Source organism: Strix uralensis, chromosome 7, assembly GCF_047716275.1.
Source record: "Strix uralensis isolate ZFMK-TIS-50842 chromosome 7, bStrUra1, whole genome shotgun sequence".
Taxonomy (NCBI): domain Eukaryota; kingdom Metazoa; phylum Chordata; class Aves; order Strigiformes; family Strigidae; genus Strix; species Strix uralensis.
In genome coordinates, this window is record NC_133978.1 from 12,205,772 (window position 1) to 12,224,363 (window position 18,592).

Below are 18,592 nucleotides of genomic sequence, written 5' to 3' on the forward strand. Positions count from 1 at the left end.
AAAGAGTCGAATGATAACTTACTCAAGGTTTCTTTATAGGGCATTTGGTGACGTGTTTCCTCAGCTGCAACTTTTGAGAGTTGTTTCTGTATTTCCGTTAGTGGAATATTGCAAGGTAAAATGCCGTGAGGTACTACCGTGAAAAATGCTACAGATTTGCATGAAGCTAATAGGACCTGTTTTTTTTCTCTCATTTCTTTTGGATGGGTTCTGTTTTCACAAACTTTTCACACAATCATTGTTTCTGAGGTAAAAAGACTTTTTCTTTTATCTTTCCTTTTAACAGGTTCTTGAAGATGCAGAGGCTCAACATTTGTTCCAGTCCATTCTTCCTGATATGGTCAAGCTGGCGCTCTGTCTCCCTAGTATCTGCACCCAGGTAAGTAAACACAGTTAGCCAAGCACTCTGTGACAGACCACTTTTCTGCAAACTAACTAATGGCAAAGGTCAAAACATCAGGATCATGTTATGTCCTTAATAAAAAGTACAGTTTTTGTGTTGAATGTAGCTGAGGCCTAGGGAGCAGAATGGACAATGCACATCTATAATGATAGAATAGAATGTAAAAAAATATTACCTCGCTGTCATATTTTTAGCCTGAACTTCAGTAACACTTTCCTTTCTATATGCTGGAGTTGCTTCTTGCTTTTTTTAAATGAAATGACCAGGAAACCTTTCAGGTTTGAAAATCGCACTTAGAAATTAAAATACGTGAATAATCTTAAAACATGATGCAGGGGTCCTACAGTAGATACATAATTTCAAACTATGAATGTTTCTTTAAAATCTTTTTACTAGTCACTTGATGGGAGAAGTTATTGGGAATGCTGTGAAGTTTCTGAACACAAAGTCAAGTACAAGGCTTGCAAGTTCATGTAGTAATGCCTTTTATAAAGATGATGTACTGTTAGGTAAATTGTGAAGAACTTTGTCAGACTCATGTTTTTGGTTAGACATAAAGCTAAATTTGTTCCAGTATAACATACTGTCCAAAATATCCTATTTTTATGGGTTTGTAGAACTTACTAGAGAGAGCTTCTCAGTCTTTTTTTTTCCCCTCTCTAGCTATGTGACTTCAGACACCATAATATAGATTGTTAATTAGATAGCCAGAAGACAGAATGAGATTCAGTGAATGTAGCAGTTATAAGAATGAAGGAAAACTTTGGGGGTTTTTGTGGAGTAAACAGGGCTGTGTATTCAACAGTCTAATTTAGTAGCAATTTCTGTATTCACAACTAACAGGATTAAAAAGTAGCTGCTCAGCTCTGCTGGAGCTAGGCTAATGATGATGGCTGAGAATATTGGAAGAAGAGGTGAAAACTCTGTTCTCTTTCTCCTGTCAAGTGGGTTTATCATAATTGTGACTGGATTCCTTAGCAGTCAGAATGATGTTTTTCTACACACACACCCCCCCTGTATTACCATATAATTAAAAAAAAATAAATAAAATGCCATGAATGTGGTGAGTGAAAATTCCAAATCAGGAGGCTAAAGCCTGATAAAATGGAAGATGCATAACACTTTGGGGTTTTTTTGGTTCCTTCTGCCCCTTTGTTTCTTTTTATATTAAAGAAACCCTTCCTAGAGTCAAATAAAACTCAAAACTTGAAGACCAAAGTGAAGCAGAGCTTTTTGTCCATTCTGATTATAAAAGAATGGATAATCATGCAGTTTCTTCAGATATCAGTGCTATTTCTTCAAATAGGATGGAAAAAAATTCAAAGCAAATCAGAGTGATGATCTGTGGTGTGACTTCCATGTTTCTTTGTAAATTATAAAGCATGGTTGTCGTAGCTGAAAGCATTCCTTAAGGGTTCTTAACCGTACAGCTATTACAAGTGAGTTTTTACTTCAGTTTTTAAGGTTGCCCGTGATTTGCAACATCCCATCTATTTTATTTTTTTTCCCCCCCTCTCCTTTCCCCATGGTTTTGTTTGATAAGTTGTGTTTTGTTGGTCTTTCTTTTTACTACTGATTAGAAATCTGCAGTTTGTCAAGCAAGCTTTTTCCAAATTGTCTTGAATAAACTGTTCTTGACTTTAATGGTGCTGCTGATTAAAGGGTTCACCAATGGCCTAAATTACTCTTGCTCTAATTTAACAAATGTAATTTTGTGCTCCTGTTTTTTCTTTTAAAATGGGTAAGCTAATTATTTTTCTCTCTCCTTCCCTCCCTTCTCTCCTACCCCTCCCTCCCCCTCACTTCTTTTGTTGGTAGCCAATACCTCTACTGAAACAAAAGATGAATCACTCCATCACAATGTCACAGGAACAGATTGCTAGTTTTCTAGCCAATGCTTTCTTCTGTACTTTTCCACGTCGCAATGCAAAGATGAAGTCTGAGTATTCTAGTTATCCAGACATTAACTTCAACAGGTATGGCACTCTGAAGTAAATGAAGTTGATAACTCTTCAATGAAAATATTATTGTTGTCATTTAGGGGAGAAACTCATTGTTTGTTTCACGTTTGTCACTAATTTCAGTAGTTTGCTTTCTGTCTCTTCTGTTTACCTCTAAGTGACAAGAAAACTATACAACTGTGTAAGAAAGGAATTTGTGCACAGGAAGATAAGCTTAATATTCCAAATACTTCTTTTTTCATGCATGCATAGACACACTTTTTCTCTGGCATCATTAGGCTGATACAATTCCCTACCTCTTCATAAGCCATTCATCTGTGAATGGTATATTTCAGTTGTGCTTCAGGTGTTCTATATGTATTTAAATTAAAGGTCAGTGTTTCCCCAGCCATGTTTCTGTTGTCTCTGTGTCGGTAGTGGATCTGCACATTTAGTCAGATCAATAGGACTTGATTCTTCAGCATCCATACGATATATTGTCATTTTAAGTCAGTTGTAGAGCTGCATGTTAAAATAAACCTGTCCTTTTTGTGACAAGTTAGCATAAAAAGGTTTCAAGACTACAATAAGAATTTATTAAAAAATACTGATTTCTAAACAAACATTCTTTTTTCCTCAACGCGAGCTTACAGGCAGATTTGATTAGAAATTTTTCTTCACATCTTTTAATTTCTAAATATACATATTTGAATTTTAAATGGGGGAAGAGGATGGGGATGTTTCCTGCTGCAGAATATTATGGTTCACATGAACTTGTAGGTTAGAAATCAGACTTTTTCTTCTGGGCAATTCCATACAAGTCTGTGTAGATCAACCTGAAGTTTATTAGGCTGGAACTTGGATAGATTGTCTATCTAGAGTTGTTCTTATTCCTCACACATCATATGTAGTGTATATGCTCTGAAAACAGATGAAACATAAAAATACTGTTACCTGTGATCCAGCACACTTGGGTGTGTGTGTCATAAGAGCTATATTAGACTAGAACTTTCCAGAATAAGTTGTCAGGCATACCAGTGTACTAATAAGGGGTTTGGTGCTAGCTGCCTTTAAGGGCTAGCACAGGTTTCTCTATACTGTGTATTTCAGAAGAGAGACCAGGGTCACTGTCTTGATGTTTATTCCAACAGCTCAGTGGGTTACGGAAGAGCAAGTGTGGGTGGGCATTAATGTGCCATACAATTCAGCATATTTTTCCACCATTAGTTCATAAGAACAAATAAATGAAAAGTACCATCCCTGCATTAAAATTTTTATACTCAGAGCAGTGAAAGGACAGTGAAGTTCTGGAAAGAGTTCAGTTTGACTGCACCAGCTATGTACTTTTAGCTGAATTTTATGTTTTTTAAAGGACTTTAAGGGACCAGTTTTTGTTGCAACTTAAGTATGTTATAAATCAAGCAGTTAAATTCTTACCAACTACAGAAGAGTAAATTCATATTCTCTTCTATGAACATTGCACAGCAATGTAGAGTCACAATAGTATGGTATAATACTAGTGCTTAACTAAGGGCATAATATTTTGAACTACTTCTAAATAAAAAAGCATTGGCAAATTATTAGGTACATATTTTCCTGACAAAGACTTAGACAATGACCAGTATAAAGTATTAACTATTCTGGATTTTCTGCCCTATTCCAGTCAGTCCTCCTTTGTTTTCTGACTTGGCTTCCTAGTGCGTTGCTCATAGTAAATTCCAACAATGTTATTTAAGAAGGGTAATACAGCCAACAACCTTTAGGCCTTCCTCTTGCATTATGGATGAGGTAATGCTTAACTTTTAGTCACATAGGGTAGAAAGCCATTTTTATTCATGTAAGTGCAAGAATATTGTCAAACTGCAGAAAAGAAGGGAAGCTGGTTGTCCTCTGGTTCTTGAGGATTAAAAGTGGCTCTTCCTCAGTGTTTGCCTCTTAATATGATTTTTATATAATTAGTTTCCTTTTTCAGTCCTTTTTTTTACTTAACCGTTTGTTGGACCACAATTCCCCTCGTGCCTGCCCCCCCGTATTTTGCATCTGATAATGAGCAGATTAGTTAAGTAGAATGAGGTGTGACAGGCACTGGATAGAAAAAGAGGGAATGTGTCAGTGAGAGGGGATTGGCAGGGTAAAAGCAAAAGGAGATTGAAGAGTGAGTGGTGGTGGGTGTACTACAAGAATTTGTGGTTTTCTACTGTGCTACTGTATATAAACCTGACTTAGTTGAAATCTAAAATGAGGGCAGAGGAGGATGGATAATACCCTGTTTCTTTTTCCTCCTGTCAATAATGTATTTTCTTATCCTGAAAAGTTAGCTCTAGTAGCAAGGACAGAGAATAAAATGTCATGTTTTCAGCTGTTGTTTCAGACTTGTAAAGACAGCAAGGTTTGGGCCATTGCAGTGTGTATTTTCAGCTTTTACAAAAAAGCCTTTTGTGAAGCTGGATATATTCAAAAGGCAGTAGGCAATGACTGAAGTTAAAATGTTTGTGACTCTTCCTCTTTATAACTATGTTTTGATATAAAGGCTTTGGAGGCTGCTGCCCTGCTCTTTCTGCTTAGGGATGGACATAACAGATTGTTCCATACAGCAGCCCTTTTTCCCCACAGTATTATGGTCTGCAGCTTTTTCCAGACTTAGTTCTTTCCTCAGCATAATTCATCTGCTACGTGGCTGTAAATGAATTACTTTGTTCTTTGGGTACAAAAAAAAAAAACTGCCGTGGTTCTTTAAGGAAGCAAAATTACTGAGTGGATGCTAGCATTTGAGGGATTTTTTTTTCTTTAGCAAATGTGGTGTTCCTTGATTCCACTATGCATGCCCTCTCTGTGTTCATACAAAACGCTTCCACCCTTCCCCTCAGCTCTTTGAGAATGAAAAAATTAAATTTGTGCCTTAAGTTAGAAACACAGCTGTATAAGCTGTTTGTTTCTTGTGTTTTCAGTTTTACACAGCAGTCATTTATCAATTCACTTAATGCAGATTTAAACATTAGTACTTTTTTATACACTATAAAATAGTTATGGTTTCTACATTTAAATGCTGTTATGTTCCCTCTTCCCTCCCAGTCTTCTCCCTACTTTAGCTTTTTATGTGGTATTAGCTAGCATATTATGACTTCCACCACTACTCCCCCCAAGGTACAAATCTGTTTGACAAAACAACAGACAGTCAGTGCAAGATATTGAGAATTTACTCTTTTTTTCTTTGTTTGTTTGTTTGTTTTCTTCTCCCTCTTAAGCATTTTCTGGTGCACCAGTGCTTGGCAGTGTTACTGCCGTGATGATGGCAAGTTGTTTGAATGCTGGTGCGTGTGCTACTAACTGCAGCTGACTGGAAGGGAGGCTATTGTGTGTGTTAGTATTAACATGGCATGTGCTTTACCTCTCCTCTCCTGCCTGTTAGTCTTGCCAGATAAGAGGAGATAAAAAGGGAGCATTCCTCTTTTGACACTGATGCACATAGTTTAATGGTATGTTGTGACACTGACTGTCTATTTTGATTGTTCATCATGCTACTGACTGAAAGTCACCGATATATAATGAATTCTTCCCATTTGTACTTGGCAAGGATGGGCCTATTGTGATTAAGTCATTAATAACATAAGTAATTTTAAATGTAGTTAATAAAATGGAATTCATAGTTTAACTTTGAGAGCTTTAATATTTATGAATTCTAGTAGATAGAATGACATCCGGCCAAACATTAGATCATACTAAATCGCATAAAATACTGCTTCCATTCAAAATATCAAGCTAAATTTAGAGTTCAATTTTTCTTTTTAAAAACACTTTTATAATATATAAGATGGAAATAATTAGTCAGCTTTATCAAAAATATCCCATCACAAAAGAAAGAAATAATTAAATTTGCCATTTAATTCTTCTTACTGATAAATTTTCCATGGAAGCTGCGTGTGGATTGAATGTAGAGCATGAATTGCGTTGACTCTTAAGATCATCTCTGCAATGATGACAATGGTTGTGCAGTTTAAAGTAGTTTCTTATGGTGATGTTCATAATTAATCTTCTTTGTGAATATTTTGTGGTTTAACATAGCACTTTCATAAAACATATATTCCTCTCAAAATATATGAAAGATAAGATTGAACTATGCTTTCTTGCATTTAGTTTTTATAACATGCTGAAATTAATACCATCCACTGTCACACAAGACTTTGCTCTGTGGAGGTTTTCCTTCCTGCCTGTTGACCAAGTTATCACACACCTGTGTCTTAACACTATAGAATTTGGTAATTGAGGAAACTACCTAGTTTGATTATATGTAAAGGCAAAGTATAAGGAAAAAAAACTTCTGTAATATTGAGTCAGTGTTCTGGAGGACTGTAAAGGAGACAAGTTTGTCAAGGACCCACTGTGCCTTTGCTGTGTCTTTGACCTGCCACAGATCCATTCTTAGCTGTTGTGTCAAGTTACAGTAACTCATATGTTTTCCTTTTTCAAAAAACTTCTGTAGTTAAACTGGAGATATTCTACATCTGTATATCTCCCATCAAAGCAATTGAGGTTGAATTCGTCACTGAAGGTAGTATGTCTAATTACATAAGCCTGGTGGATCTTTTGGCACATATATTAGTGGATGCTCTGGTCTGAAACCACCAGTACTCCACTAGGACTGAATTTCTTCATCTTCATCAAACAAATTTTTAAAGTAGTTTCAAGTGATTGGAAATGAGGGGAAAAAACCCACTAGTTAAGATATAGATGTCTTTTATGGAATGTATAATATATGAAAGGAAATGGGCAAACTGTATAGTACATTTATGCAGGAGAATTGGAATCTAATTAACTGGTAATGCAATTGTCTCTTCATAAACAACGTCAATTTTGCACCACTAATGACTATTCTCTTGGGAATAAATTATCTCATGACTTTGAGAGAGCTTGGTTTGGACTGAGATATACATTGCTTCTTTGAAAAGTGGTTCTATGTTTTCTGAGTTTACAAACACTGATCCTGCAAAACTGATTCTGATACGCCTGCCTTAGGAATATGTTCTAATTAGCCTTGGGTGGAGTACTTTAAGTAGACTTCAAGTAGAATACAGTTTTTTTAAAAATTTAAAATCAACATTTGTGTGTGTGGTAAATGATGAAATACTCATTTAAATAAACAACTTTAAAAGGCCACTATCCTTAATAAGTCTGGCATAATTATTCGCTGGAGTGATTAAAACAGTACTCAATCTGAATATTTTTTTTGTTAGCTTAGTAAATACAATAATTTAGTCCAGAATTTAGTAGTACCATGCTGTGGGATGTCTTTTGGTTTAGATCCTCAGGTTGTTGAGTACTTGGAGTTAGCATCTTATCATTTCATCAAAGTCAAGTATCAATCCGATGTAACTCCTGAATCACCAAAACATCTTCCTAAAACAGGTTTATAATGTTCCAAGTTACTTGCCACAATAAACAAAAGTGCAAAATGAAAAGCACAGAGAATAGAGATGTGAGTATATTTGAGAGTCTGAGTTGGAAAGAGAGTTTTTGCATCTAGATTACCAACACAATTACATTGCTCAGTTTTTTTTGTTTATACAAATCTAAAAAGCCACTATTTAATCTAAAATTGAAGTTCTAATTAAGCATAAGGGTATTGAATAATATGATGTTCTTAAATAACTTTGAGATGACAACAAGTCATACCTATGACACTTGATAGTAAATAAGAAATTGCCTGTGAAGTTCAATTATTGAACGTGTTGTTTTGCTCCTACTTGACGGCAAGGAGATTCAAAAACTTGTAAATTACTTCCTGTATGGGCAGAGAAAAGAAGGTGGTTTTAACACAGAAAGATGAAATTCATGTTATTAAAGTGGAAAACACATACACTAGGCACCAGAAAAGCAGAACTGAGGTTGTTATACCTGACTTGAGTAAGGTTGTGCTATGTTTTCCTGTTGGGAGGTGCAAGATCTGGACGGGCACTTCCTGTTGTGCTGTCAGAGAGATGGTTAATTTCTCTGCCTTTAGTCTCTCTGGGAGGAATTTCTCATCTGGATTATTCTGCTTTTGATTTATATACAGTCCAAATTTCATTAAATGAAGTCTTGATATTCTGAATAGCTTTACTTATAGTTCTTAAAATATTTTTCAATGGCTTCAGGACTTTCAAGAAAGGGTTTATCTTTTATATTACATATAAGAATTTCCTGTTTTAAATTTGCTAAGGTTTCCTCATCTTACTTAAACATCAATTACATAATGTATTTAGAGCTGTCTAGGGCAGTGGTCTCCAAACTTTTTTGATCACACATACCTATCGGTAAAAAATGTTTGAGTGTGCACCCCCAGAATATGCATATTTATTTACTTATAAATTACATACATGTGCTACTGTACTAATATATTACATGCTAAAACATGCACAAAAAAGAAATTAAAGCATGAGATAAAGATGAAATAAGCACTATTTTTAAAGTATTTTTTATTTTTTCAATGGTACAAAAGTATTTTCTTCCTGCATCCTAGTGGATTGTCTTGCACACCCATGGGGGGGCTCTGGACACCAGAGTGGGTCTATAGTTGCTATTCACAAAATAGATAAGCAGGAATGAAACATTGTGTAACTCTGTTCTCTTGATAAGGGGAGGGTAAATGGTAGCAAGGAAACACTTGTTGCAGCTCCATTCTTCATGAAAAGTCCTTGACTAGTAACTGGCTGGAACTATCTTCCATCTTTTTTATTGAAGTGAATCTTTAGTGATGTAGTGGTCTGGTTTAAAAGGCAGATAAATATTTGTGTATGGGAGGGAACCCCACCCAATACATAAACAGCTTTCTCAGAAAATACTTCAGGCAAAGGATACAGGTAATTAATCTCATTCCAGTTATTCCTATGTGGTAAGCTGAATTGCTTTCATATATTTTTGTCCTGTGCAATCGTATGATAAGCACACATAATTATAGACACATTCCAACTCTTACATGATGGGGTTCTCTCTCTCTGTGCACATTAATGCATGCAGATTTCTTAGACATTAGATACACTGATGTCTATAGGTAGTCCTTATGGCTGAGGTTAACTTGAGCACAGTTAAATAAAAATGGCAAATTATATTGTGACAGAATGCTTACTGAAACATTGTGTTGTTTTGATCAGCTGTGCTTGGCATTGCAAATCAAAGCTTCATTACAAATATGCTACTGTTTTCATTAAAGGGAGAGTGTTATTTTTCTCTTTGGTTTGTGGAACTCCACTTTTTTTTCCAGGAGGAAAAAAATTTTAGGAGATAGAAGAGATGCTTCTTCTGTGCTCCTTAGTGCAACCAGTGTAATCCTAAATGATGAGTTTATTGTGCCATCCAGTGCTATTGTGTTATAATATAATATTATAATAATATAATATTGTGTTGTAATGGTTAGACTAGATGATCTTCAAGGTCTTTTCCAACCTAGATGATTCTGTGATTCTGTAATTGAGAATGCTCAGCCTTTTAATGACAGTAGCCCTCAATCATATGGAGAGTAATACAAGTTTGACAGTAACATACATAAGCATAGTATTTCCACCCCGAGATGTATACACAGATAAGCTTAGGCTTGAAATGCAACAAGATATAAAAAGCAAGATGTTTAGTTTATTCTTTTTTCCAGGTGTTTTGTCATCCTATACATTAGACTAAAGCTCTGTTTAGTGATTAGCTCTGTTCTTGAGGTTGAAGGTGGGGTCTCTTCAGTATTTTTATTTCTGCTTTAACTTTCCATCCTTTCACCTGCTCAGTCCTGTTACTGGGTGAAATTTGTCTACCCATACTACTTCATTATAAATCCTTCTTTCACTTTTATTTGTAGGAGAAAAATGAGGTTTTAGTAAAATAACTTGCACTTTCTTAGATGCTATGTTATCTTTAGTGAGATCATGCTAAAATATAAGAAACAATACAAGTGTGTCTTCAACTATAGTAGTAAAGAAAAAGGTATTTTTTTAGTGCCCGTGGTAGTTAAGAAAAAGCACATGTAGTTAATTGTGGGGACCATAAGTATGAAATTGTGTATCCATGCTTTTGCAAATAGCACATGTGAAATGCCATGAATTTATGAATGGGAAGTATTCTTTGAAGTATGACCCATACTGCAAATTTTTGCGTAATGTTACAGTGTGGCTAGCTTTCTGAGTCTTCATGATGGGTTCTGATTTCAATGTAAAGACATGATTATACTCTTTGTAAAGAAACATTCAAAGTAAACCCAGCCAGGGGATGGGAAGATACAGGCTGGGGGATGGAAATACCAATATGAAATTATTTAACTGGGTAGTTAAACTACATGATTGTAATGGTTCCTTCTGCTTGTAGAAATTACTGGAGCCAGTTCAAGTAACATCAAGGGATTAATTTAGTTCCTTGGAAATTAAATTTTATAAATAAACTACTCTATTTTAATTACACCATAATCAGAAACAGTGTATTTAAGAACTGTTTACTTAAGCTGGTTCAACTTTTCCCCAGTTAAACTATATGTGTGCCAAGGTCACTTTTGTGTAGCTCTTAATGTTATTAAATCATGTTGATGTTGCGTCATTGGAAATGCACCCTTTGAAGTACCTTGCAGATTTGCTGCTTGCCTTAACACTCGAAGGACTAAAGAGCAGATTCTTTAGACCTTTTGGCTCCAGCTTTGAAGTGGAAATGTTGATTGAAAATAAGACAATTTTGAATTTGCAGTCAGTGAGACTGCAAAGACCAGAATAATGATTACACTTTTAAAAGGCTTTTTTTCCACCCTAAAATTTTATGAAAATGCTAATGCAAAACAAATGTGCATGTTTTTGTAATAATTATTGAAATAGTATAAACACTTGTCTTGTAATTGCACTGTGTGTTTACTGACAGTTGAGTAATTAAAAAAAATTTTTTTACAGTTTCCCAATATTGGTTCATATTTTTAATATTTTATTCTCATATATAGGATTTCTCTTCAGAACAATTGACTTAAATGTCTGAATATTTGCTAGGAAACAGTTTTCATGTAGCCACAAAAACAATCTACTTTGGTTTTTTGACATGGTTCACACATCTACTTTCTTATGTTTTTAAATCTCTGACCTTGATTCCTCAGAATACTTAAGTGTATCTCTGTAGAGGTCCTTCATTTGATTAACATTGCTGCTACCCTGGCTTGGAAGCTGGAGAGGGAGAGATAAATTTGCAGCTGTGTTTGGTGATCAGCCCCACAAGCTTTCTTAGCTCCTGTATCTGCTAAATTGAAGTTAGCTGCATGGCAGTGGGAACATCTTGTACAAAGCAAAACAGCTTACATATGCAGTTGCCAGTAATATTTCAATTACTGTGACTGAAAGTGGGCTTGCAGTGCTTTGTGTTTGATTTACAGTGCACTTCATTTGGATGAGTTCTTTAATTGGAATTAATGGGTTTTGGCCTTGGGTTCTTCTGTCAGGAAATTGATTATGTGGTTTCCGCTTACATTTCTGGGCGGGTTTTTTTAGTAGGATCTGTGTCTCAGAGCTTGAAGAAGAATTTTATTTAATATCTTATTTATGCCCTCATCTAGCTTTGCTCTTCAAAATAGAGGTTTTTGCTTCAGAAATAAAACTTCTCGTAATGTTGCCTAATTGATCATTTCAGAAATAAGGTTCAATATTAAAATATTCATAGTTTTGCCATGTTATATCCTCACTTAAATTAATGGAGCAGGACTGGGCCATTTTTGATTGTTGTAAATATCACTTTGCATTCACAAAGATGACTGGTTACTTTGTGCTGCACTGAAGAAAGCCTGGCTGCCTGCATGTATGGGGGGGTGGCGGGTGGGGAGAGATGTTCATTTCTCTCTTGTGCTTTTCTTCTGACTTTAGTAAGCTTGATGGAAGTCTTTTGAATCATTGATGTCACTGTGATGCAATTTCTGTGGAAACTTAAAAGAATGTATGAAGCAGTAATTCAACTAAATGAATATCGGTAGCTTCAAATAGATACTATGAGGGTTTAAGGCTAACTTGTAGCCCATTAAAATCTGTGTGGATTTTTCCACTGCTCTGGTTGGCCATTAAAACAAATTCCTAATGTTGTAAAGCACTTTTACTTGAAGTAGCTGAAGACAAGTTCCTTGGTCTGGTTCTGTGAAAATATGCAAGTAATATACCAGTGTGTTGTATTTTACAAACATATATCTAATAAAAAGCATGTTTGCAGATAGCCATCTTCAGTTTGCCGCTAGGTCACTAATAATGGTAAATTCTAGACAAAGAAAATAGGAAGTAAATCCAAACATATTAATCTAAGACATGGCTTCTTCAACCTGCTATAAATTGCTATGCTTTTATGAGTGTGTTCTGTTTTGGACAAATATGACTTGTGGTGAATTCAGTCCTAAAATGTCTGTGCAGGACTGCTGTTGCCTGCTTTTCTTTAATACATTTTTGAAATTTATTTTTCTATCTTTCATAGTGGATTTTCAAAGAGAAAGTACAATTTATGTTATGTCATAGCGAAGGAAAACAAATACTGTGAGGAGGAGAAAGGTGATGAAAGCTCTTGGGCTAACTGTTATAAAAGATCTGATGCATGTAGTTACTGGGTACATATAGCTACTAGGTCAAAATACAGATAATTTTGAAGACCACAGCATTCTTCTGTCCCCACTGTATGGAGTATCCCTCTACAGCAAGGGATGTCCGTGCCAGAACCTAGAGCTTCTCAAATCCTTTTGTGCTGCCCTGTCATTTTTATCCATTTAGCCATATAAGGCTAGAACAGAAATACAGATATCTCTTCTCATTATTGTAATTATAGATGGTGTTTTGGGAATATTTATTTACTGTAAATGAGATCTTTTCACAAGCAAATCAGCATTACTCTAGCTTTGATCCCAGAGGAGAAAGAAAAGAGGTAGTTATCACAGCTTTTAAGAAGAGAAAAGACAGGCCAATGCTGAACACTTCAGATTTAAAAAAAATACTTGGATGAAATTCCCTACTTGACATAGAGACTGTATTTTGGTGAGTAGTTGTAATGGATGAAACCAAGTTCATCTGCCTTGCCATTGCCTTTTAGCTTGATATGACTTGCTTCAGGCATAGTTTTTCCAGTTTTGGACTTCTCCTGCCCAACCTGCTAGTTATGCCAAATCATGTATCACCTTTATGACATGAACTCCTCTCTCCTGACAGTTTGCAACATAAGCAAGACTTCAGTTTGATGTAAAGAGGCAAAAAGCTAGTAAAGGCACGATTGGACTAATAGATAAATTAACCAGTTTAAAGGATTCATACCAAATGAGACTTCCAGATAAAAGGTCAGCGAAAATGTATGCGTTTAGGCAAGACCTACACACACACACACAGAAGCTCTTTCTTTTATGAGCCCCTTATTAGTTGTATAAGCACAGCCCCTCGATAGAACTTGCATACAGGCCCATTTTAACATAGACTGTATAAGTCTGGGGTTTGCCGCCTTAAAGTCGTGATTGATTATTCAAAGAATAAAAAAGTTTTCACAAAATCTTTTTAGGCTTTTTAAAATTAGCTTCTGTGACTTAATATAGACTTTGGGTGAAATTGATCTCTTCAGCGTGTATACTTCATAAGAATTTTTAAATGCTGAAAAAAATCTAGTTCACTTCACTACTAAAAGCTAAATTCACCTGACAGCATTCTGGTTTTAAATGCAGGTTGTCATTCCAGTGCATAACAAATGAATAATGTTGTGTCATTCCTTTATTTAGACTGTTTATTGGGGGTGAATCTTACATCCTGGGGGCTTTCACTGTATCAGGCATCTTTTAGTGAACTTCCTACTCAAAGGATATTATTTCTGAAGTCGCTGCTATTCTTCCTTCCAGATAAATTCCATTATGTGTTGCCAATAACAATACCTTGTCACTTTGTTGGAAGTGAAATTAAGCAATGTGTGCTGAAGTTGCTGGAAGATAAATGATGCAGTAAAAGTATTTCAGCTAGCCATAAAAGAATACATTCACTTAATGGCTAAAAATAGGATGCTTCTTTTTAATGCTTAGGGTTTTACAAATGAATGTTAGAATGCCAGTAGTAGCCCAGTGGATGAAGCAGTTTCTGTTGGGGGTAGGTTCTTTTCTTTAGAAATGCTGCTGGTGCAGGGCAACTCTTGAAAGCAGTATGGTTGCATTAATTTTTTTTCTGCAACTCACTGAGCTGAAAGTAGGGTAAGACATTTGGATCTTGGAGTACTCAACATACATGTTTTCACCCCTCAGTCACTTACTTTTAATTCAAGCCAGTCTGTTGCAAATAAAGCTAGTAGTTTTCCTGGATATTCATATTGAAATTATATTTTTCGATATTACAAAATCAGATGAGTTAGGCATACACTTAGCAGCTTCATTAGAAAATTAGCAAGTGAACGAACTTGTTACTCCTGAAGGCGTTACAGAGGGGCTGGCTAGAGAGTTCTTTCTACGGTAGACTATTTAAATACAAGGCTAATTGAAATATGTGCATAATAGTTAAAAAATCAAATCACAATTAGTGAGTAGCCTAATTACTATGCACTATATCCCTGAAATCTAATTAATTGCTTTTGCTTCTTGTTTTTCAGATTGTTTGAAGGACGGTCACCAAGGAAGCCTGAGAAACTTAAGACCCTTTTCTGCTATTTTAGAAGAGTCACAGAAAAAAGTATATCCTTTATTCTTTTTTTTGAGCTACAAAGCAGATACATGAAAAATTTAATCCCATTAAATTTAGAAATGGCTATGCAGTATTATGATGGAAGTGTATGACAAAAGCCAGCTTGCTAAGTACACTGATATTCATATTAATGTCACTTCTTCTCTTATAGATGATGCATACAGTTATTTTTTTTTGCACAGAGCTTATTCTATTTTGTTTCTGAGAGATATATATGGGGGATGTTAGAGATATATTTTCACTCCCCTTTATAAATAAAAAGTGTGTGTATATAAATGTGTATATAATACATATGTATAATGTTTGTAATATATGCAAATACTTGCTGCACTGCATCAGAGTGAGAATGTAGAGGAAACTTCGCACCATATGTAGACAGTACAATCACAAGCTTAAAAGATTCTGAATCAAGCTTCAGATTTCCTTCAGTATGCACATTTAGTCTGTTGACTATAATGTTTGTAGTTCTGAGGGATTTTCTCCTACTCGTGATGGTGTTTCAGGTTCTTCCATTCTATTATCCCAAAGCAAAGCTGTTGTGAAGTTCACCCAATTCAAATAAAACAAGTGATAGCAAGACATGAGAGATCTCCAACTCTTTTAGAAGTTAGTGCGATATTTTCCTTGGTGTGCGTAGTCAGATCTGTAGTTACCATGAGTTTGAATATCTGCATAAGCTCAAAAATAGTTTCTGAAAGAACTGTTTCAGAGCTTATATATTGTATTTTAGAGGAGACAGATTTTACTGCAGCAGCATACAATCACATCTACAGCAATATCCTTATAGTATTTTTTTAAAGAACTTTCTTTACGCATCAGTATTTCACCATTAGCTTCACATTCATAAGGGTTTGTTTTAAGACAGACAGCTTTAGGCTATTAAATATAAAAATCCCTTTACTTGGTTCAGTCTATCTTCAGTTCTTCATTTTAATTCACCACAAATTAAATGTAGCTACATCCTGTTTCAGCTATCAAACTTTCAGCAATGTCAATAGAACTAAATCTCTGAGGTAGAAAGTAAATTGTGATCTATGTGTGGGACTGAGAAGAGATATAGTGTGCTAGTGGATTTTTTTATACTTGAGTAATAATGTTTTCATGCAAACCAAATTCTAAATTTATGCACCGGTCCCTGACCACCTGTGCATATGAAACCTGTTGGGAACATGCTTTATGAAATTCCTGTATTAGATTTCTTAACATTATAACTTTAAATAATATTTAATGAGATTCTTGAGTGCTATTTTCTTGAATTAAAAATTCCTGTCATACCTTTAAAAGACCACATTTCTTGTTGTTTTTTTGTCCAAGGAATTAGTAAAACTGGAGTAACAGCTCTATAAATTACTGTAATAATTTTGCAACTCTTATTGTAAATGGCAATTGAATTCCTTGTAAAAGAACACAGTGGAGACTATATCAGCTCAAGACTTTGTTCTCAAAAGGTGAATGCTTACTTTGTAAAGTATTGCCACTGATACCAGAGTCCCTTGTGGAAAAGGCTTTTGGAAGGGTATGTTTGTGCTTTACATACTGTTCTGAATGTTTTTCACAAGCCGGTGCAATAGACTTACTGGACTGGAGCAAAGAAATTAGCCTCAAATGCAGTTTTTAAGATGACATCACCTAATAAAAAGTTGATATTTTCTTTGTGTTGCAAAACTGAACTTTTGTGAATAAAATAAGGAGAGAAGATGATAATGCATCCTTCCTGCAATGAGCACAATGGTTTCTCTTGTTCTCTTGAGGGCAGGAGTCTTTTCTCAGTTGAAATACAGTGAATTTCTCTAGCATCCTGGCAGAGCTGAAAACAGCTTGGTTTGGAATCCACTAACGCTGAATCTTTATTGACATAGTAGGACTTTCTTGGAAATATGAACTGCTGCTTCATCCATTCATAGGTTGAGTGTCACCTCTAAAGGCTCACAATTTCTCTTTTATTAAGTGGAAACACGTTTTACTTTAACTTCAACTATCGAGTCTTTCTAGTAGTGTTTACAGTTTAAGTGAAAATTGCTTAAGAAATAGTTTTTTCTTGATCTGGAAAAAGGAAAATACTCAAACTCCAAAGGGAGAAGAGCAGTTAATATTTTGGTCTTTATGTTACTTGTTTTCAATTTGAGCATGGGCTGTCAGGGGAAGATTCAAAGCTGCTCTTGAGGAAAGTTGAGCTCTTGTGTTTCTGCCAAGAATTATGTTTGTTGTAATTTTTAAAGTTTACCACTTCAAATAATCTAAGGGCTAAAGCTCTAGCAGTTAATACATCTTCCTTTGGGGTTGATTTGCCTGTAGAACCTACGGGATTGGTGACGTTTACAAGGCAGTGCCTCCAGGAGTTTCCAGACTGGGAAAGGTAAGTCAAACATCCTGTTAATGTAAGAAATGTGTTAAATCAATGATAACTCAATCCCATTCATATGCAATCGATTCAGGCCTAAAAGTACTACAGTAAACAATGTTTGGTATGGATTGTTATGGAGAGAAGTACAGAGGAAAGTGGGTGAACTGCCACAAGTAGTTTGAGTGCTCTGAGCTTTCCAGTATGTATGTCTGCCTGGGAAGCCAGCAAGTCTTCAGTGAATTTTCAGAACTGTAGCACATCTTTGGTGCTGTTGCTTGAGTCAGGGGCAGGGAAAAGAGAGAGATGACTTGATTTCTGAAATGACAGGAAATGTAATGAAGTATGGGTGATAACCAGCATGAAAACACATGTTGCAGCTTTCTTGCTGGTTAGCAAGTTAATGTGGGACAAACTTGTGTGAAAAACGGGGAACTTCAGTTTCAAATTTGGGGTTTTATGGTGAAAGAGGTGGAGAAACTGAGCAATTGGCTATGTTAAACCTTTACAAATTGTTTCTGAAAGGCAAATGCATTTTCTTTAATTCATCAGGGTGTTCTTTTTAAAGACCTTATGTTTAAGGTGTGTAAGAAGTTTGGGTTTGGATTGGTTTTCTTTTAAAATGGTTGTTTTTGTGTGGACATTCTGTAATCATCCTTTCTGTACAATATTTTTCTTCAATGATAGATCTCAGAAAAAACTGTCTAGATTGCATGTCACCTATGAAGGCACCATCGAAAGCAATGGACAAGGTATGCTGCAGGTAAGCACATATGAAAGTAAATGTAGCTTTATGTCATGTTTTTGTCATACTTTTATTGTCTGCCAGCTAAACGAAGTTATTTGTTTTCCTCAATTGACTTAAATGACAAGATGTTATGAACTGTAAAAGAAACATCAAAATTAATTCCATGGGTGGTCTTAGTACTGTCAATATTCCCCAGTTCATCTAGACTTGCACATATACCTGATGCAGAAAGAGCCGACAGAATCACAAGCCTTGGACAGCTTCAGGTCTTTTGGTTCAAACCAGGATCAAAGATTGATGAGATAAATGTTTCAGGCTGTGATATTGATGCGTTGTCAAGGGTTTCAGTTTATTTTTAAAATATTATTCTTGTGCCCCAGACAGTGACCAGGTCAGTGGTTCGGGAGACTTTTTTGCTGCTGCCAGTACTACTGCTTCGGTCTGGGAGCCAGTCAGCAAAAGAAATTCATAAGAAGGATGTCCTGTCCATATCTCTAGCAAGGAACA

The 18,592-nt window shown here is 35.5% G+C and overlaps 1 protein-coding gene across 3 annotated transcripts in view; it reads left to right on the forward strand.

Annotated features, from left to right (window-relative positions):
- Positions 1-18,592, forward strand: part of PARG (poly(ADP-ribose) glycohydrolase) — a 70,985-nt gene that overhangs the window by 29,940 nt on the left and 22,453 nt on the right. For all 3 annotated transcript variants that reach the window (XM_074874461.1, XM_074874458.1, XM_074874459.1), the window contains 5 exons: positions 287-379; positions 2,222-2,379; positions 14,905-14,984; positions 17,292-17,352; positions 18,025-18,100. In XM_074874461.1, coding sequence (XP_074730562.1) covers positions 287-379; positions 2,222-2,379; positions 14,905-14,984; positions 17,292-17,352; positions 18,025-18,100 — 468 coding nt within the window. The remainder of the gene's footprint in view (positions 1-286; positions 380-2,221; positions 2,380-14,904; positions 14,985-17,291; positions 17,353-18,024; positions 18,101-18,592) is intronic.